Source organism: Thunnus thynnus, chromosome 3 (genome assembly GCF_963924715.1).
Source record: "Thunnus thynnus chromosome 3, fThuThy2.1, whole genome shotgun sequence".
Classification (NCBI taxonomy): domain Eukaryota; kingdom Metazoa; phylum Chordata; class Actinopteri; order Scombriformes; family Scombridae; genus Thunnus; species Thunnus thynnus.
Genome location: NC_089519.1, coordinates 19,089,975 through 19,110,812, shown reverse-complemented (window position 1 = coordinate 19,110,812; position 20,838 = coordinate 19,089,975). Strand labels below are relative to the sequence as shown.

At 40.1% G+C, this 20,838-nt stretch overlaps 3 protein-coding genes and 1 long non-coding RNA gene across 7 annotated transcripts; 3 read left to right on the top strand and 1 right to left on the bottom strand.

The window, feature by feature from the left end:
- Positions 1-1,257: 1,257 nt before the first annotated feature.
- On the top strand, positions 1,258-4,641 carry grhprb (glyoxylate reductase/hydroxypyruvate reductase b). Its single transcript, XM_067584586.1, has 9 exons — positions 1,258-1,509; positions 1,969-2,102; positions 2,196-2,268; positions 2,694-2,810; positions 2,920-3,008; positions 3,115-3,219; positions 3,510-3,645; positions 3,781-3,911; positions 4,513-4,641. Exons 1-9 carry the CDS (start codon positions 1,337-1,339, stop codon positions 4,632-4,634), a joined length of 1,080 nt encoding a protein of 359 aa, XP_067440687.1. The 5' UTR covers positions 1,258-1,336; the 3' UTR covers positions 4,635-4,641.
- Positions 4,642-4,856: 215 nt separating this feature from the next.
- LOC137179700 (zinc finger and BTB domain-containing protein 5) lies at positions 4,857-17,993 on the bottom strand. 4 transcript variants are annotated; one of them, XM_067584582.1, is made up of 4 exons: positions 17,957-17,993; positions 10,657-10,870; positions 9,657-10,505; positions 4,857-9,523 (listed from the first exon to the last, which is right to left on the bottom strand). In XM_067584582.1, the coding sequence occupies exons 1-4, from the start codon at positions 17,980-17,982 to the stop codon at positions 8,372-8,374; spliced, it is 2,241 nt and encodes a 746-aa protein (XP_067440683.1). In that variant the 5' UTR covers positions 17,983-17,993; the 3' UTR covers positions 4,857-8,371. The 4 variants fall into 4 exon arrangements, with proteins under 4 accessions (XP_067440683.1, XP_067440682.1, XP_067440685.1 ...); XM_067584581.1 differs by lacking the exon at positions 17,957-17,993 and adding an exon at positions 12,425-12,507; XM_067584584.1 differs by lacking the exon at positions 17,957-17,993 and adding an exon at positions 12,080-12,217.
- On the top strand, positions 12,133-12,742 carry LOC137179703 (uncharacterized). Its single transcript, XR_010927860.1, has 2 exons — positions 12,133-12,239; positions 12,401-12,742. It is a non-coding gene; the product is annotated as an uncharacterized lncRNA (long non-coding RNA).
- polr1e (RNA polymerase I subunit E) lies at positions 16,447-20,649 on the top strand. Its single transcript, XM_067584585.1, has 12 exons — positions 16,447-16,595; positions 16,941-17,044; positions 17,144-17,220; positions 17,325-17,410; positions 17,525-17,577; positions 17,671-17,815; positions 18,056-18,166; positions 19,077-19,173; positions 19,274-19,404; positions 19,497-19,578; positions 20,034-20,165; positions 20,346-20,649. The coding sequence occupies exons 1-12, from the start codon at positions 16,520-16,522 to the stop codon at positions 20,509-20,511; spliced, it is 1,260 nt and encodes a 419-aa protein (XP_067440686.1). The 5' UTR covers positions 16,447-16,519; the 3' UTR covers positions 20,512-20,649.
- The last annotated feature ends 189 nt before the right edge of the window (positions 20,650-20,838 follow it).

Here is a 20,838-nt window from a genome sequence, read left to right as displayed (position 1 = left end):
TTCGAAATGAATTACAGGACTTTCTAAGGACTAAGCAACCTTAAATGTCAATCTAAAAACAGGATGTTATCCACTGTTTTCTTTATTCAGATATTTTTAAAGGATTTATACATACTAATACAAATCAGCAAGCAAACAATTACCACAGGCCTGTCCCTCACGTAAAAACCCCTCAATATCATGGGCAAATAAAAGAAAAAAGCTAGTGTACATAGTAATGGCATTAATGGACATTTGTCCAGTTTTGAAAACAGGGCAGAAAAAGTTGCAAGATCTTAGAAAATTTTCTGGATGATGGTGGTGTAGCCCAGCCTTCCATCTGAAGATAATCAATCATGGAGTAAACAATATCTCTACTCTTTTAATATTAATAAAGACAATGGACTCTGTTTACTAGGCTACTTATCAAGCTACTTATCTTAATAGAATTATATTTTATTGATGAAACTAAATTGTCACCAAGCAAAGCATTATTTATTTTTTCCAATAATATTTAAAAATACCAGTGATAAATTGCAGAAATTAATCAAAAAGCTAAAGAAACAATCCAAACCTTTAACATCATGTATCTTCTCTTCTTCTTAATTATACCTCTGCTCAATGTCTCTAAGTTTAAAACAGCTTCTTTTCTTTATTTATTAAGCTTATGTATTTTTGTTTTATTATATGTATGTGTATCAATGTGCATCTGTGCTGAATAGCAGTGCTCAACTGTTTCAGTGACATGTAACTATATGTAGCATTTAAAAAAACAGTATAGCATTGTATGGCACTGCGTAGAATTGGATCAAGAGAGAGTGCTGAACCAGTTCCAGCCAGAGAGTTGGAACAGACAATACAAAACAGTGTCCAAGACCTTCACTGTTTAAAGAAACAAAGGTCAATAGCCAAGTGAAACATTTACATCATACTGGCTCATTCTGGGTGATGATGTAAGGAAAACAAAAGTCTAGTGCTGTCTTTATTAAATTTGTATAAAACTTGTGTCTGTGAATAAGAGAGTGGACAAGAAACAGTGTGTGTGTCTTTATTAGGTCCATGTATCTGTGTTTTAAATCCCACTTAGTCTGTAGCGTAATCAGTCTCTAATTTGGCTTAATCCTGAATCTGAACAAAGATTGATTCAGTTATTTTGTGATTCATTTGCCTGGGACAGTATCCCTCAACTTCAGACCTCAGAGACACCCTCCCTCTAATCATATTGGTCAAAGACAGACACAGGAACCTCCCCCTGAACTGGAGCCAAAATCATGCACATGAACACAACAGACTCTGAACTCCAAAGTACCACTTCCATCTCTCGGACACCTGCCCATAGATTCACTCTCCTTTGGCAATGTGGTGCAGTCGTATGGCACTGCGTCGGCTCCAGCAGGTCGCTGTTAATTCTTTGAATATCACTGGGGGACTAACAAGCATCATGCAGAGGAAGATGTCAACCCTGCCACGGGTATATGTCACCCGACAGATCCCCCCTGAGGGCCTGAAGATCCTCCGTGAATCTGGACAGTGAGTCATGGTCTCCTGATAAGTCGCTTAAAATTTATGATTTTTTATATAGATGATCCTGTATGACCAATTAATTGAAAAAATGTAGCTGATTTGACTCATACTTTTCGGAATTTTAAAAGTCTGCTTTCTGAAGTTCATCATTTACTTTTGAGTAAACAGGACGGCTGATGTTTGCCCCTAGGTTGGTCAGATAAGACTGGTTTAGCCTAAAGGGTGTTCCCCTACAGCAGAGCTATGAAGGCCTACAGTATATGTGATATAGCTTAAGATATTTAATCTATATTAAGGATCCTTTATATATCTGAAAGACTCCCTTTTGGTCCGCTGTGCAGTCTCTTACTGTGTATTTTTGTATCATTTATATGTATTTTTTGTAATGAATTAATTTCCTTCTTTGAATGATAAAGAAACATGGGATTTGATTAGGATCCTCAGTCATGGTTTCTGTTTTCCCAGGGTGCAGTTTGAGCTGTGGGACTCAGATGACATCCCTGTGCCCAGGAAGGAGCTGCTTCAGAAGGTCAAAGGTGTTGATGGCCTGGTCTGTGTGCTGACAGAGAAGATTGATGCTGAATTGTTGGACGCTGCAGGTCTGAAGACAGTCCTTGAATCTGTTGAATGATCTCAGGACAGTGAACAACCTCTCAGATATATGTGTATGTATATGTGTTATACTCCTGCAGGTCCAAACCTGAAGGTCCTCAGCACCATGTCTGTGGGTTTTGACCATCTCACTTTGGAGGAGCTGAAGAAAAGGTGATTCCGATCGTACTTGTGCCTTACAGCCACTGTATTTAGGACTTGAAAAATTCAGACATTTGGTAGTATCAGAAAGGTGACAGTGGCAGAAAGCAATGTGTGTCACTACCCTTCTGCCTTTTGCCCACAAATGTGACTTCTGGAGACAAGAATGAAGGAATGACGACAATATAGACTGCACCATTTTTTACTTGGATTGTCTCATTTTCTTACTGAGGGTAACGCCCTCAGAATTAGAAATATGCTGTAACCACATAGAAATTCAATATATGTTAGCTTTAAAACACATTTATAAAAAGTGAATTAAGTCTGTATGTTTCTGCTTAGTATGTCAAATAAAAAACTAATTGTGAGACCCCACCAATAGAAAAAAAACAGTGCTCCTAATGTTGTGTTTGATGTTTGTGTGTGTTCCTCCACAGAGGGATCCGTGTGGGTTATACCCCTGACGTTCTGACAGATGCTGTGGCTGAGCTGACTGTGGCTCTGCTGCTCACAACCTCCAGGAGGCTCATAGAGGCCACACATGAAGCCAAGACGTAATGTTACACACACACACTCACACTAGAGAACTGAGAACACAGGTTGTGTTTTTTCTGTTATTGGTTAGATGCCTTTCTGACATCTTTGTGTTTCTCTCACCTACAGTGGTGGCTGGGGCACATGGAGAACTCTGTGGCTGTGTGGACATGAGCTGGCTAACAGCACAGTGGGTATCCTGGGCCTGGGGAGGATCGGTGAGTATATTTGAAACACTGCAGACTATACATGCACATTACCCTTTAAATAACTGCCATTTCTGTAAATTTGTTGCCTCTTACAATAGCGTGTTTGTGCTCTAAGGTGTGGCTATCGCTGAGCGTCTGGCACCTTTTAAAGTAAAAAAGTTCATCTACACAGACACAGCCCCCAGGCCTGATCTGGCCAGCACCATCAATGCAGAGTATGGTAAGAATCAGATTCATGACTCATGCCAAATATTTTATTCTGTTACAACTTGTGCACAAAGGTTTCAATGTCAACAAGGCAGATGATGGGGACTTGGTGTGCTAGTTAATTAAAAGCAAAGGTCATTTAATCTCTTTTGACCTTTCAATCCTGATCTCAGTCAAAAATATTCATGAAATGTTTAAATACTATAAATATAAGTGAATGAAATTTTTTCAAATGAGAATTTTCAGACAGCCTTTTCCTGTCATGCCATGTGATGATATCACTGTGCCTCTCCCTTAATCTAGTCTCAATGGATGAGCTGGCAAAGCAGTCAGATTTCCTGGCTGTGTGCTGTGCTTTAACACCAGAGACAAAGGAGATCTGCAACAAGGACCTCTTCCACAAGATGAAAAAGACCTCCATCTTCATCAACACAAGCAGGTACTCCCGACTAAAACAAATATACAGTGCTATCACAATGCGGTAGTTCATGTCTCAATACTTTTTAGCAGGTGTGAGGTACAGTACTTGTGCTTTTCCCGTCTCTCTATAATTCTGGTCTCTCTGTTGTTTCAGAGGTGGGGTGGTAAACCAGGAAGACTTGTATGAGGCTCTATCCACTGGACAGATTGCAGGCGCCGGACTAGATGTCACTGTCCCCGAGCCCCTGCCCACCAGCCATCCACTGTTTACCCTCAAAAACTGTGGTGAGTCTGCCAGACGTCAACCTAAACCCAGTAACACCTTTAAAGGATGAGGCTGGTGGTATTCTGTGTTTTCACATTGTCAACAAATTCCATGAAAAGACTAAAACCAACATTGCGTTAGTTTGTGTCTCGCTACTTTTTGACTTCCTCAGCTTGTCTTTGGATCTCAGTCCCAAGAGTATTGGTTCTGGGCACTGCAGCTTTGTTTTTTGTTTTTTTTATTATCAGCTGCTGCTCTGATTATTTCCAGTAGCAGGACAGTGTATATTGGACTGAGACTGTGGGAGGAACATGTCATCCAGTACAATAGTGTGGCTCATGGATATGTTTTTATTAGTTTTAAGACAACAATCGAGGTCTACGGCACAGACAAATGAGCTATAGCAGGCTTTGGCCACTCATACAAACACTTGTTTTATCAAGTCATAGCTGATTTTGGTCTATCCATGGGTTTTTTTAAGATTAAGAGAAACACAGAGTATCTCCAGATTTATCCTTAAACTGCCTTGATATTTTTAAAGTAACATATTTACGCCATTTCATAATCAGCATGTTCAACTCTCACGGCCTATCACTTGTCTTATGTTCCCTCTTCCCACAGTGATTCTACCCCATATTGCTAGTGCCTCCTATACTACCCGTAATGCTATGTCTGCCCTGGCAGCAAACAACCTCCTGCTTGGCCTGCAGGGTAAACCAATGATCAAAGAGCTCAAGCTGTGAGAGAAAACTGGCTGAATACTGGACCATCAGTTGAACTCACACACCAAATTGCTTTTCTTTGGGGATTGAGATAAAACTTTTCTTTTTTAATGGTATGTTTCCTTATTTCCTTTATTTCTGACTCTTCAGTCAACTCAACATCAATAACAACATTCAATTCTGTCTTATTCTTGTATCATCTCTATGCTACCTCATAAAAAAAAATGTCATCAGCAACAAAAATGAAGTTCATTGTCTTTTTAATCAGTCTATACAACAACTGAATATACTATACAATCTTCATAGCCTTCAACAGTACAGAGACAAACATTTAGTCCTCTTGTGGTTACAATATGTTAGTTATACAGGAAAGAAAACAACACAGAAATCTTTCAGTTTTGGCATTTTATCATCAAAAGCCCAGCTTTTCAAGCTACAAGGCGCAAGGCAGGGACTTTAATCATCTTCTATATACTTTTCAAAAATATTTTGGCATATCTGAACAGGGGTAATACAGTGCATTTTTCAGAGATTCACATTAACTGTTTATGCAACAGCATTAGAAGACAGCACCATAATAATTCTTAACAGGCCACTGTGTGAGACAGGGAAGCCATTTTGGAGGATTACATCTCAAAAGGATATCACAGCTCCATAATGAGAGGGGAAGCTGAATAAGAGTAGGCAACACACAGGAACAGAAGTCAGATTTGAGGTTTAACCATCAGTTGCCGAGCTTTAAACGACTTTACTGTTAATTACTGGTGAACAAGGGCAAACAGGTTAGCTTATGTTTACAGGGAGAACGTCTTACAAGGCAATTATTTTTCTATGAAGTAAAAAGTCAAAATTACCCATTAACATATGTGTCAAATAAATCCGTCATTTTGTACAGACTAACAGTGTAATGACTCTACAGTACATTAAGGTGCCGACTATGGAAGCAATGACCATGTGATTCTCATTGACAGTGTTAGGTGACACAATACAGCAAGCAATTAATGTATACAAAAAGGCAAACATGTATTTACAGTGTTTTTTCATTTTGGTTCACTTAAACAGGACTTTACAACACTGCATGAATATTGATTTCAATTAACCAACTGTCTACTGATGAAGCTGCTCTTCTTTACAACCTGTAGTAGGTCAGGCATCCCAAACTGGGTTGATGTAAAATTCATTCATATTCTAGATTTGCTGTATTTTTCCCCTAAAAACTGCAAATTTGGATTCCTTCTCAGCATGTTTGTTTTTTATGAGCCTTGCAAAACTAGTCAAAAGTATTCACAGACACCCTAGATACATAAAAACAAATTAAAACAAAAATTGACAAGAAATCCTTCATTGTTTTTTTTAAATTATGAAACATGAACATGTCAAATGTTTCCCTAGATTCAATGATATATGATAAATTCTACAGTCTATCCTGTACAATGATTCATCCACTGAGAGGAACAGATGCTAAAATGCTAAAACTGTTGGCTACATACCCTTGAGAGCTGGTAGAGTTGGATAATTGCAATACAGCAATGTTTTCACATAGTTCAACATTCCAGTAAACATATTGGTTATACAAAAAGAATGATTTGTCTAAGTGCTTTTGTAACAGATGCAACATTAGATGTATAAGACACATGTATAAAGCACTGATATCAAGTACAGTAGCAAACTTATAGACAATGTTTACTTCTTCTTCATGAGTTGTTTTGTCTCCTCTCCAAGAGAAAAATGACACCAAACACAAATGTGCAATATTTACATTTCTGAAGCACTTTTCAACCCACACCAACCTCAACAAGCTGTAGACAATTTTCTGCCTCTCAGCACGACTTAACTGCCCTTTCTTTCAAAGATCTTTTTATTGATTGTCAATAAAGAATAGAACTGTCACTGAACAGGGAAAGGATTTTTTGTTTTTCTGAACAACACTCGCCTGTGTAACAACCCATCCATCTACCCAAACAAAAACAAACACACAGCTGACCACAGAAGATATATTCTAAATCATGGATAAATTGTAGACGACTTCATTGCCCTTTAAACACAAACAAACACACACACACACACACACACACACTGTACACAGATGGTCAGTAAACTTATTGGCCACAGCTGAACTTGTTGTGGGCACTCCCAGTCAATAACCACTGAGAAGTTGCTTTAATGCCATAACTTCTAAACATAAAAAAAACAAATTGTAAGTTTTGCACATCATGACACAAAATAAGGTGCATTTACAATGCATTTTCCTGTGAAGGCGTTATCTCGCATGGCATTATACTGCAGTGTTATGTTATATTAGTTTTCACAACAAAAGACTTCAAGGCCAAGTCAGTGCAGATGATGCCAACTGAATCATTGTGCATTTTTTGACTTCCTTAAACAATGCAACTTCCTTCTAAGGTTAACAGCTCTGTCTGGCAAACACTAATTGGGTAAGAGCATGAAAGAGCAATTCAAAGCTTCCCATTTATCCAATACTTGTACTTACAAACTACAGGTATAAATGTAACAAAAGCAAGACATTTATTCCCATAGTCACATGAAGTGAGATGGTCCCATCAGTGCAAACTGAATTATTTTACATATTCTCAACTCTAACTGAGCTCAGCAACACGACCAATGATGGTAATTCATAGGTGGTTGGACTAAAAGGCAACAGAAGAGGTCAAATATCTCACAACAATTTGACTTTACTTGATTTAGTAGTCGAATATGCGTGAATATTTATAATCAACTACTGAGAAATGTTGACCTATTTTTTTTGGTTGCTCCTGTCCTGGTTAACAATGCCTCTACTTTTTTTTTTTTTTTACTTCAGTAAACATAAGAATCACGTATATATGACCCGGCCAGTTGATCACATTATCACTGCAACCCTAGATACTCTTGCAGAAAGTTACTAATTTCAGCTTTAGCTAGTCCTGTCTCACAGGATAGAGGATGTACTTCTTAGAGGCAATATATCTGGCATCCATATCTGAATTACTTTATGTATTTGACTACCCTTGCACAGAACAAGGCACAGCCAGTATGCACAGTTAGGATGAATCAACAGTCTGATGTGAGATGCTGCTACAAGTTTTCCAAATGTGCAATGAAAAATCTACACATAAGCACAATATTTTACATGTTATCTGCAGCTGCCATTATCTGCACACACTCAGATTGAGTGTTACAATGACTGAAGCAAATTCGCTTCCATAACAACAAACTATATATACTTCAACGGATCTAAATTTCACTTCACTTGTTAAAAACACAATATAGCCAACAGTGTGGCAGCTTTAAAGGCCGAGCCTCGACTGGACCCGGTCACACTGTGCAAAGTCCAAGGGCAGCATGTACTGACACTACTGGAAAATCCTCATACTCGTATCACTACATGATACTAAAGGAGAGTATACAGTGTTTATCTGTGGTGCTCTATAATGAATCCACAGCAATAATAAATGAGGCGTTTTTGTTCTACATCTCTCTAATCTTGTTATAAGCAAAATGTATTTACTATAACTTTGACTTGATGGTGTCTGTATCTCCTGGAAAAGAAACTGTATGATTACATTATCATCCCTGTCTTTGGTCTGTGATCAGGACTGATTAGTTTGGACCGAACAGCTGCTCCGACACAACTTCAGAAAAATCAAAATACTTTTGGGACTTTAAATCAGGGAAAACTGGCAAACAAAAATGCAGTATAATTGGATTCAGCCTATCACTGATTCCCTGTATATTCATCCTTTCGCCCCCACTTGGTCCTACAGCAGTGCGTTGGACATGTTACTGTTCTGCCAGCGTAGACAGGTGGTCTTGGAATGCTTGTACAGGTGAGAGGACTGGCTGAAGCGCTTTCCACATTTGAGACACGCGTAGGGCTTCTCTCCTGTGTGGACGCGGATGTGTTTCTTGCAGTCTGTCAGGGTGAGGAAGGTTTTGCAGCAGATTTTACAGGCGTATTTCCGAGCTCCCTCGACCACCAAGACATTGTGCTCCGATAGAGCCTTCTTGCACTTGGATAGGACATCTGCTGAAGCTCGGGTCAGGTGGGGTGGGAGGGAGGTGGGCCTGCCACTGTTCATCTCATACCCACCGCTCTCGTTGAGGAGAAGGGGACTCACCAGACTTGACGAGGAAGAGGCAGCATCCTGGAGAACACCACCTACTCCTTCTTCTCCTCCCATGTTACCTGTCATTTTTGGAGCAATACGTCTATAGCCTGGATAACCCAGAGTGGTGGCGGCAGCTCCTCCAGCTCCTCGTGAGGGTCGCCCCAGCGAGTGAAGCCCCAGACTGGAGCGCTGGAAGTCCAAACCAAATGGATCAACCCCTCCACTTCCCCCACTTCCTCTGGGGTTCCCCAAACCGTCATGCAGTGGACGAAGGAACAGAGAATCAGCCTGTAGGTTATTTCCAAAAGTGTTGCGACTCTCGCCACTGTGCGGACCTGACTGCAGAAGAGAGGAAGAGGCAGAGCCAGCCGGCTCAGCAGTTTCCTGTCTCAGCAGGAAGTGATGTGCAACTGTGTCACCAGTTGTTGTGTTAGGGAGGTCATCCTCTCCACCGATCAACCCTGCATCACCACTTCCAAAATCCTTAGGGCCGAGGAAGCTAGAAATGCTGAAACCGGGTTTGCTGTTCAATCCATTATTACACCCAAAACCTCCTACGACTCCGCCACCTCCTCCCATGCTGCTCTTATGGAGGAGCTGGGAGCTGGGCTGCAGCAGAGAGTCAGAACTGGGCTGAGTTTCAGAGGTGAAGCTGCGGTCGCTGCTCTCCGGGCTCAGCTCCACCTTCTCCTCCTCCTGGCCCCCGGGCTCAGCCGGGTCACTGCCTTCAGCCTGCGATGTCACGTCACTGATTTCATCGGTTGGCTCAGGTGAGCTTAGCGGCTCTCGTTTAACCACCACCTGCGTAGAGCAAAGGAGAGCTTTACTAGACTAAACTAGAAAGGGCTTTGTGTGTGTGTGTGATGTATAAAATAATTTTGTGAAGACCAGACAATGAGAGTTAGTTACTTTTCCACAAACAACAAATCTTTACCTTCTGTTCTTCGGCGTCCTCCTCCTCTGTTCCTGATTTGATCTTCACCCCCGCTCTGTTGTCCTGGTGGTCCCTGTCTTCCATGTCCTCCACGTCCTCCACCTTGCCCATCCCTCCCTGCATTCTCCCCAAGTCCTCCCCTTCACAGTGCCCACTGTCGGACTGGCTGGGCATTTGAGGGTCATCTTGGGACACACCTACTCGGCCAGTAACTGCAGCATCCAATTTGATTTCATCCCCCATCTTGTGGGAATCCGGGGAGAGTAGTGCTCCTTCCTCTCGCTCTGCGTTCACTCCGTCTTCTCCTAACAATGCCAGGTTAGGAGCAGAGGGGCGCTGCCTCTGCCTGGGTCTCTCTTCTGACAGGCCCAGGGCCAGAGAGGGCTTACGTTTATGGAAGCGTCGGATAGGGAAGGAGGCTCTCTGCTCCACGGTTCTGCTGCCAACGACATTTCCAACCCCATCCTCCTCCATCCCACCTAAAGCAGAGCTCACCAAGCTGAGCCCCAGCTGCTGCAGCATGAAAGAGCGCTGCAACTTCGATGTCGCAGAATTTGCAGCGAGATTGGTGTTAGCGGCTAGAGAAGGGTTCACTGCTAACTCCGTTACTTGCTGCTGCTGCCTGTGCCTCTGCTGCTCCTGCTGCGGGTGGTGGTGGGTGGGTCTGTCAGATGAGGGGGACATAGGCAGCGTGCGCGTGGTCAGGTAGTGTTTACAGGCCTTGACTACATTGTTGAGGTGCAGATGCGAGGCTGCAAGGAGGATGTCCATCACATTGCTCTCCCCCAACATCAGTGTTGAAGTGTACATCATGTCCACCAGAGCAGCAAAAGCTTCAGCTGTCACCACCTGCAAACACACACAATATTTGAAACAGTAGCAAGACAGAATTTAAGACATGTCAGTAGTTTTTACTGAAAGATTACCACTTCTACACACTCTTTTCCATGTTTTATAATCATCCTCGCCCTCTTTTAAACAACATCATTAAGATCCTAACCTCACTGTCCAGCTGGATCATATTCATGCTGGCGTCTCCCTCTGCGACGGAGAACAGGGCTCTGAAGTGGGTGCTACAGGCTGCCAGCACTGAGCGGTGGGCCTTGAAGTGTCGGCTGCCAACCACGATTACACAGTCACACAGCTGACCATGGACACGCTGATAGTTTAGCTGCTGGAAGATCTGCTCAAAGTGGCCCGGGAAATCCATGGCCCTAAAGACAGAAGCAGGCAGAGGGTAAAGGGGGTTTGGATGGGGATGGGTAAATAAAGGCGGTGGGAAAAATCAAATGACAGTAAAACTTAACTGATTAGTCAATTGACGGAACATTCATCTACAACGGTTTTGATCACTGAATAATAATTTATACAATGATCAAAATTGTCTTTGTCAAGCTAAAACTACCAAACATTTGCTACTTTCATACATCTTATTAAACGTGAGAATTTGCTACTTTACTCTGTTTTGTGTTGTTGAATATCTTTTGAGTTTTGGGCTGTTGGTTGAGCAAAATAAGCCATTTGAAGCATAGAGCTTGAAGATTTGAATTTGCTGACATTTTATAGACTTAATGATCAATCAGTTTGTCTACTAACTAATAACAGATTAACTGATAATTATAATAATTGGTAGTTGCAGCCCTACACATTTTTATGATAACAGAGGATTAAAATGAGGGTGGGGACTATGAAATATTATATCATTCAAAAAGGTGTGGTTGAAAACAGGTTTTGAGTCTACAACCTTAGTCTTGTGAACGTGCACATTTATGTTTGTATCTGTAAGCTTAGTTTTGTAAAGTTGTACGTTTATGTTGTTAGGTAGTGTGTGGAGTAAAGGTGCGGTTTAAGTGAGTCATCATGTCATAATTTTGTTTGATAATTTTGCATTTCTAGTCATTTTGGACAAAACAACCAAAAGCAGTACTGTTGCTAGTGGAGTGTGAGGAAGAAATACAAGAAAATCCAGTGAGATTATTAATTAATGTTCATTAAGAGCCTTTTTTCCTGTGGGCTCTCCCCACTGAAAATTAAAATATATTGTCAACTTATGCATAAAATATATAATTAACGTTACAACTGCATTTATTACACAATAGCTACATAGTGGAGCTCTCTGCGCTGTAATCACCTTAACATGTTAACTGAATAGCTAGCCAGTAAGTCAAAGTGCACTGGCTAACACTGGACCAGTTAGCTATATGAACTACATAGCAACATAGCAAACACGGAATCCTGTTGCTATGGCAGTAATTTCAAAGAGCCAGTTTTAACTCACGTTACCTTGATTTTTTTTCCCGAAAGCGCAGGTAAGAAGAAGCAGAACAAGGCCCTGGCCACAAACTGACAAGGCTAAAGTTAGCTGGCTAGAGACCAGCAAATTGCTTGTTAGCTGTTGAACAGAAGCAGTCGCATACGGTCACCTGGACGGACCGCCTGTCTAAATCAAAGTTGCTTTCTTCCATCGATTGTAGCTATCGCTTGCTAACATGTCTGCAGCTATGCTCCACGTCCCCCCGGGGGGTCAGTCTGTGGGCTGTGGGGAAGAAAAAGCAGCTGAGCAGTGATGGGTCTTCACCAACGGTAAGTTAACTGTTTGTCTACAACAGCGGAGCAAACTGTCAGTTTCGCCCCCAAAGGAACAAGTTACCAATAAAAACCGTTGGTAAAACAGATACCGACTGTCAAATATATACCGGAATAACGTTCATGTGCTGTAATTTCTAATAATGTACCCCCCTCAGACGGGTTTTTCCAGCCAGACTCACAGGGTGGCGCTGTGCTTCACTTCCATGTCCATGACCTCGCCGGGGTGAAAGACTGCAGTTCCGCTGTCCGGCCACACGGTATCGCTGCTGCAACCTCACAGCCAACGTGTGCAAAGATTATAGACAACGGCAAGATAGTTAACTCACCCATTTTCACCAGATGATCTCACTCCATCTCTCACTTTGAGGAAACTCATCTATCAACTCAAGTATCTTCTCATATATGTTATTCATTTATTTTATGATCGCCAATGATCAGCTAAGTTTTGGACAGATATACAGGAATTTATTTTCAATAAAACTGTAACAAAAACTGTGTTTTACTGAATATTATTTTTATTATTATATTATTTACAGTATTTTAATGAGTAAACCTATGTCCTCCACTAATATACATGTATTGTTGATAGAATTTAGTTTATAGATTATTTTAGACTGAATGTAGTACATTGTTGTGTTATGATTTTTGTTGTTGTTGTTTGTTTTTTGTTTGTTTTTGTTTGTTTTCTTTGTAAATACATTTTTTTTGTTTCTTATTTATATATTTTTTTGGAATTTGGAGTAGAGTTTCTATGTTATGTACTTTGATCAAGGTGCTGAATATGTTTATATGCTTGTTGATATATTCAGATAAAAAACATCTTTCTAATAGGAATACTAATATTTATAATATAAAATCGAAACCTTCTAATGGTAATGCAGTCACTTTACAAAGTGATTCAATTACAAAATGCATGTCTCTAAATTATATTTATAACATGGGCCAACTATCTATCAGCTGGCAGGATAGTTATCCAAAAACAGTGACAAAGTTACATGTATACAAACAGATTTCAGCCCTTATGGATACTATCAATGTGGATAGGGGAAATGGAAGATGAGAATTTTGAAGTTAGAAGCAGGGGAGCCTCAAGGAAGAGGGAAAAAAAGTTGATTCATCAAGTCATAGTGAGAGTGAACATGAAAAAAAAACTACATTACTGAAATATAGATTTGGGGCCTGATAGTGTTCTTGGACCACATGTCATACCCAGTAAGCTAGTATGTTCCCAAACCTTTGCAGTGCAAGAATGCTGGAAGTTTGGTCATAGTTTGTTTATATGTAGAAGTGAGATTTCCATATGTGGTAAATGAGGGGAGAATGATTGTGAAAGAGACTGTGAGAAATTAAATTACTGTTAGGTTGTGACAGTAATTTCAAAGAGCCAGTTTTAACTCATGTTACCTTGACTTTCTTCCGAAAGTGCAGGTAAGAAGAAGTACAACAAGGCCCTGGCCACAAACTGACAAGGCTGAAGTTAGCTGGCTAGAGACCAGCAAATTGCTTGTTAGCTGTTGAATAGAAGCAGTTGCATGCAGTTACCTGGACGGACCGCCTATCTAAATCAAAGTGGCTTTTTTCCCATCAATTATAGCTTCTTAGAAGTGAGAGAGCCTCAAGGAAGAGAAAGAGAGAGAAAACTGATTCATCGAGTCATAGTGAGAGTGAACATGAAAGAGAAACCTACATGGTTAAAATTAAGATTCGGGGTTTGAACAAAGGTGATGGATGTGGAGCTTTGTCAGAAAAGCACACTGTGGGAAGATGGATTAATAATGAAGTGGGCAAAGTTAAACTGATCAACATTAAACACTCCGGTTCAATAGTCGTCAAATATATGTCAATGATACAGATGGAAAAAGACTTGAAAATCTTGGTGTTGGGTTTGGGGATGGATATGTACCTAGTAGCATGTTTTCCACTCAGCAAGAAAGCTCCAATAAAAGGTGTTATTGACAGAGTCTGATGCAGAGTGGATGCAAGGAGATTGTAAAGGAGCGTAAAGGGTGACAGACAGCAATAGAATGAAGAGGTGTGATTAAGTTGTTAATGAAAAGTATGAAAAAAAAATCTGTTAAGCTTCATTTTGATTTGAAGCACCTTCCTGATAGTGTTCTTGGATCACCTGCCGTACCCAGTAAGGCAGTATGTTCCCAAACCTTTGCAGTGTGAGTTTGCCACATGTGGTAAATGCCAGGAGTCTGATTGTGAAAGAGAGCATGAGAGGGATCCAGAGCAGAGTATCTTCTTTGTAAAGGGAATCATGTAGTGTGGGATTATAACTGTTCAAACAGAGTAAGGGTGGCAGAAATAATCAGGGTTAGATCTACGAAGAAACTTATGCATGAGGAAGTATGTAAGAAATATTGTGATGTGAGATAAGAAGCTAAGGGGGCACATTAGTCAGAAAACATGACAAATTTTGTTGTTCTAAGGATCTGGTGGATGTTTTTTGGCCTTTTTGGCAATGAAAAATGAAAAATAACAGTATTGCTGGAGTAGAAAGATAATCTGGGAAAATTGACATAATTGTAGATGCAGTGAGGAGACTTCTGGATACTATGGGAGTTTCTGGAAAAGTAGGGCAGCAGCTGTTGAGAGAAGCTTTTAATTTCTCTCAAACACCTGAAAAATGGAGACGTTATAGCAGAATGGGTAATGGCTGGGAAGGGGTTATTATTATTTTATTATATTATTTACAGCATTTTAATGAGTAAACCTGTGTCCTCCACTAACATACATGGATTGTTGATAGAATTGATAGTTTGATAGTTTAGATTCTTTCAGACTGAATGGAGTATGTACATTATTGTGTTCTGAGGGTTTTTTGTTTGTTTTTGGTTTCATTTATAGTTATTTAATGAGTTCCCTGAACACGGATAAGTTATTTGTTATTTCACTTGTTTGTTTTCTTGGTAAATATATGTTTTTACTATTATTGTGATATATTTTATTATTTATATATTTTTTGTCATTTGGAGTAGAGTTTGTATGTTATGCACTTTGAAGTGGGCAAAGTTAAACTGATCGACATTAAACGCTCCAGCATGATAGTCGTCAAATGTATGTCAAAGATACAGATGGAAAAAGACTTGAAAATCTTTGGGTGTTGGGTTCTGGGATGGATATGTACCCAGTGGCATGTTTTCCATTCAGCAAGAAAGTTCCGATAAAAGTAGTTGTTGATGGAGTCACTTCCTGATAGTGTTCTTGGACCACACATCATACCCAGTAAGCCAGTATGTTCCCAAACCTTTGCAGTGCAAGAATTGTTGGAAACTTGCTCATAGTTTGTGTATGCGTAGAAGTGAGTTTGCAACATGCGGTGGATGTCAGGAATCTGATTGTGAAAGAGACCATGAAAGGGATCCAAAGCAGAGTATCTTCTTTGTAAAGGGAATCATGCAGAAATAATCATGGTTAGATCTAAGAGGAGGCTTACGCATGCTTACGCATACGTAGATAAGAAATGTTGTGATTTAAATCTGTTATGCTTCACTTTGATTTGAAGTACTTGCCTGATAGTATTCATGGATCACATGTCGTACCCGGTATGTTCCCGAATATAGTCATAGTTTGTTTGTATGTAGGAGTGATTTTGCCACATGTGGTAAATGTGGGGAGACCTATTGCAAAGGAGAGTGTGGGAAAGACGAGTGTCCTCTTTGCAAAGGGAATCATGCAGCGTGGGAGGCTTTCTATCAAAACAGAGGCCAAGGAGGCCAAAATAATTAGGGTTAGATCTAAGAAGAGACTCAAGCATGAGAAAGAAGTAAGAAATATTGTGATGTGAGACAAGAAGTTAAGGAGGACAAATCAGTCAGTAAACATGATGAGTTTTGTTTGTGTAAGGATCAGGTGAAGTTTTTTGGCTTTTTTGGCAATGGTAATTAACTATACTGCTGGAGTAGAAAAAAAAAGAAAGAAAAATTGACATAATTGTAGATGCAGCAAGGAGATTTCTGGGTGCTGTGGGAGTTTCTGGAGGTGTGCTGCAGCTTTGAGAGAAGCTTTTAAGTTAGTTTACACCTGAAAAATAGAGAAGTTATAACTGAGTGGGTAATGAGTGGGAAGGGGTTATTATTATTTTATTTAGTCAATGGAGATGTTAGTGTAAATCCAGTAGATGGTGGTAATACGACATTTTGGACGCCAACTGCCACTAAAAACCAAAGAAGAAGAAGTAGAAAGCCGCTCTTCTTTGTTTCGTGTACGTGAATCTTGACGAAGACGGAAGTACGAAGGAGTGAAACCTCTTGAACACCTGCAAACACATGACAACAACTATGGCTACCTCTAGCTCGTTAGTGTACTGTGAAGAGGAGCGAGAGGCCGATAAAGCGGTTATTGGTGACTGTCTCATATTTGTTGCTTGTCGAACTTTGTCAGAAGAAAACTTTAATCGCAGTCATGGCAGTAATTGTCGGGTCGTGCGTAGCTTCTCTGTGTAAACACTCATTGTCATCGCACACGTGGCTGATAGCTACACTGCTAGTTGTTTAGTTTTGTTATTTTTGTGCTATGTATTAAAATAGTTAAGAGTCCACAAACGTCGCAAAAATGATAATAACGCTATTAATGATGTCTTTGCTTCATGCTCATGTAATGTACATATGTATACTATCACAAATGTGTTTATTGTGGCATGAATCGCAAGTATTGACCAATTCTTCATTATATTTCTGCATCTCATAGTCCGCTTTTCAAATGGCTGCGTCAAAAATGCAGAGAAACTGGATTTTACGATGTACAAGAACGCAGATGAGAGTAACCCCAGAAAAAAAAGCAGACGGATATTGGTAAGAAAGTTTCATGATTGCTTCAGTAAAATGACTATTAGACAGTGTTGCTCGGTTTTCAGTACTTTCATGTCAGTGTTCGGGTTTTTTTCTGTCTAGGTTGCTGAATCAGACAGGCTGTCCTATGTCGGAAATAATTTTGGAGCAGGGTCGTTAAAATGCAACAGTCTTTGCAAGTAGGTGGATAGCATAAGACTAAATCTGTGCAGGAAATTGTGACTTGGATCAGAACAGCTGTGAAGTGAGTTTTTAATGAGTGTGACTCTTGATGTCTGTTTAGATATTATGTTGGAGTGCTGGACAAACAGACCATGCAAATGGAGGTGCACAGTGCTCAGCTCTTCAACATGCAACCTCTTATACCGGGTATAACAAATAAGAACAAAGATAACATGACTTGACAGATCATTCAGATATTAAGTTGCATTCAAAAACTCAACAGAGTTTTTTTTTTTGGACTTTGCATTATTTTTTCACCAGGAGAGGCAACAGAGGCAAAACCCCAAGATACTACACAGACCTACAGAGACAAGGTACCACTGTTTGTTCTGTAAGAGATGACTTAGCTAGAATAAGAATAAATTTGGTATTAATATCTCAATCTTATGTTTCTGTTTTCTCTTTAGGTTGACTCTTTGATTGAGGCATTTGGCACCAACAAACAGAAGAGAGCTCTGAGCTCTCGCAGACTGAATCAGGTGGGCAGTGATACTCTCCATCAAGCAGTGGCTAAGGCTGCCAACAGTGTGATTGACCAGAAGGGTCTGGAAGGTAAGCTTTAAAGTCACATTGTCTAAGTCATAGGTATAGACACCAATAATATCAAAATGAACAATTAGTTATGTGAGAGTTCACTTTAAAGAAATCGCAAAGAGAGATTGGTTAATGAAGGAAGAAGAAGGATAAGCTAACCTTAAATTTCTGGCTGCTTCAGTCATCGTCTTGCTCTCCGTGTGGCTTTGTGTGTTTCCTCTAGTTTGTACATTGTTTTTTTTCTCTCTCTCTTCTCAGCTCTGCAACAGGAAGTGGCTGAGACAGAGTCCCAGGCAGACCTGGCTCTCCACCTGCCTCCCTGCAATACAGACGCAGACAAACCTGAGAATGTTTACCTATTCGACGATCGTATCCTTCATCCAGTTTGTGTGTTTGTGTGTTTTCCAGTGAGAGAATGCAAGAATTGGAATTGTAGATTGTGGCACAGTGGATTAGATTAGATTAGATTAGATTGGACTAGATATACTTTATTGATCCCTAAAGGGGAAACTACAATAGTCACCACATGCCAACACATACGACAGGAAAAATCATTATAACAAAGCCAGAATAAAACAGTCTGAAAGACAGCACTGGCCACATGGATAAGTAATTAACACAAGTCAATAAAAAACTCTTACAGTGCTAACACAGAGAAAATAAAGAATACAAAAGACCTAACAGCCAACAGTAGTAAATGATCATAAAGACCACTTAATACTCTAGCATGTCATTGACAAGCTTTAATCTCTCAATTTTTCCGTTGAGCATTGGGGCATGAGTGGCTGTGCACTAAAAGAACTGTTGAATCCAGTAAAAACACTATCTAGTGAGTGTTCTTCATATTTTAGAATGAAACTTTTATCTTGCTCTGTTTTCGAGAATAATCTCTGGAGGTGAGCCAATGATAAGGTCTCCTTTTTAGATCAGCTCATTTATCATCATCTTGTTCTTCCCAGTGACATTCCCCTAGAGTGACACTGAGCCTTTAGTAATTTCCTTCTAGTTTAGTTTCTCATCCAAATGCACACCACAATATTTTTAGAAGAATGGGAAATCTCCACCTCTTGACCATAAGTAAAAACGTTATTAAAATCCTCCCTTTGCGTCCCAAAGTCATTAATCAGCTCCTTTGTTTTACAGCTTTGCACCATTAAATAAAAGAGTTGACCTCCTCTCTGTAAGCAAGCCAACCAAGACAGAGTCATAAAGTAGATATTATAGGTGTGTTTAAAGCTACAACTGTGTTTGTTTTTTTGTTCCTTATCAATATCCACAGTCCTGAGTCCAGTGGAGTTTGGGGCTTTGGAGCAGGCTGGTTCCAAGATGGCAGCACTCACCCCTGAAGAGCTGCAGAAAATGAAAGACGACGGCGGGTAGGGTGACAGAGGGCTCACAGTCGCTAAGACATTTTATTAAGCTGCATGTCGCTTGCTTGCATTCATAATTTTTGTGTGTACTTTCTTTTTCTTTGAGGTGCCTGTCTGTGGTGAAGCACCTGGAAAATATGCCAAGTGTAGGAGCACCCAGAGAGAAAATGGCCTGCTGTGCCTTTTACCTTTCTCTGCTCCTCCAACTGGCGCGGCAGAGGAGCATCACCCGCAAGTGTGAGTAATCTCTACTTTATTTTCATTGTGTGTGTCAAATATGTGTCTCCTTTGGGGCCAACTCTAATAGTGATTTATGTTTATATGTACAGTTGGTCAGGAGGAAGGCTGTCCTCGCATCATTCAGAGCAAACTATTCAAAACATTCACAGTGGAGACTTTCAACAACGGCAGGTATGACGGCGATAGAGCTGTGAGCTTTTGCACATATTGAATATTTGCTGAAATAAAATGTTTGTGGGGGGGGGGTCACATTTTGATGCTTTATTTTATAACCACTATTTGATTTAGTCATTTAAACAATTTAAATTTTATATTTGCTGATCACCTGCAGCAGGTCAGTTTTATTTCACCCGAAATCACAATTTTGCCTCAAGGGGCTTTACAATCTATACAGCATACATCTGTTCTTACACCCTCAATTCAGGTCAGGAAATGGGTGTAATTGATATATTTGTTGTCCTACAGATTATTGATTTGGTTATTCAGTCTTGCATACAAACACACATGCATAAAGAGTACGGTCTTGACCTGTGCTATGTGAAAAGTGCCTTGAGATGACTTTTGTTGTGATATGGCGCTATATAAATAAAAATTGATTGATTGATTGACCTTATTACACCTTTTAGGGTCCAGAACATGTTGTCGGCATCAATGCGTGCCAAATTAGCGGCGTACTGCCTGGCTCTGCTGCTGCATATGGGTCACATGTCTGCTGACCTCACATTACTGCACCGTGACCTGGGAATCACTGAGGCTAGGTAAGAAAAAAAAAATATGGAAACATATTCTTATATGGAAACTTAAGTATGTGTATTGTTGTGTTGCTGTATTTTACACTTATGCACTCATGATTATCCCACCACATACAACAGTCAATATGAGTTGCAATAGAAGAACTCTGCCGGGATACAGTAACTGATGAATATGTCCTCCTACAGGATAATTGAAGTTGCAAAATCGATGGGACTGACCCTAAGTAAGTCAGCCCGAGGGAAGGCTGATGACGCCGAACTGCGAGATGAACACAGACATGCCTCGCTTGTTCTACCTCTGGTCAAATACGATCAGTTCATGGAGAGAAGGAAACGCAAGAAAATGCACTGAAGACCGCGAGAGGAAAAGAATTGGATAAAGAGAGGACTGTAAAAAAAAAAAAAAAAAAAAAAAAAGGAAATGCCACAAAAACGAGAACTGTTTATTAATGCATTTGGTAAACAAATAAATGATGACCTTTGAATTATACATGATGTTGTTACTTAGTGCTCGATGTGCAAGATACAAAGAAGCTGAGTAATGCACTGTAAACAAGTTCTAGAAAACATCTAGCTTAGACAGTTAAAACGTATAGGCACATCTGTTGACATCACATATTGCACACTGAACATCTTTTTCCTTCTATAACTGACTATTATCTGGTGAGTGTGTGTGGTT

What these genes read in the sequence shown, in the direction of transcription:
- polr1e (XM_067584585.1), top strand. Translation starts at nt 16,520, where the DNA reads ATGACAACAACTATGGCTACCTCTAGCTCGTTAGTGTACTGTGAAGAG. An exon ending in AAATGCAACAGTCTTTGCAA is followed by an intron (nt 17,221 to 17,324) that starts GTAGGTGGATAG and finishes ATGTCTGTTTAG; the next exon opens with ATATTATGTTGGAGTGCTGG. An exon ending in CATGCAACCTCTTATACCGG is followed by an intron (nt 17,411 to 17,524) that starts GTATAACAAATA and finishes TTTTTTCACCAG; the next exon opens with GAGAGGCAACAGAGGCAAAA.
- LOC137179700 (XM_067584581.1), bottom strand. Translation starts at nt 12,456, where the DNA reads ATGGACATGGAAGTGAAGCACAGCGCCACCCT. An exon ending in GTGAAGCACAGCGCCACCCT is followed by an intron (nt 10,871 to 12,424) that starts GTGAGTCTGGCT and finishes TTCTGTCTTTAG; the next exon opens with GGCCATGGATTTCCCGGGCC. An exon ending in TGATCCAGCTGGACAGTGAG is followed by an intron (nt 10,506 to 10,656) that starts GTTAGGATCTTA and finishes GTGTGTTTGCAG; the next exon opens with GTGGTGACAGCTGAAGCTTT.
- grhprb (XM_067584586.1), top strand. Translation starts at nt 1,337, where the DNA reads ATGTGGTGCAGTCGTATGGCACTGCGTCGGCTCCAGCAGGTCGCTGTT. An exon ending in TTGGAGGAGCTGAAGAAAAG is followed by an intron (nt 2,269 to 2,693) that starts GTGATTCCGATC and finishes GTTCCTCCACAG; the next exon opens with AGGGATCCGTGTGGGTTATA. An exon ending in GTTTACCCTCAAAAACTGTG is followed by an intron (nt 3,912 to 4,512) that starts GTGAGTCTGCCA and finishes CTCTTCCCACAG; the next exon opens with TGATTCTACCCCATATTGCT.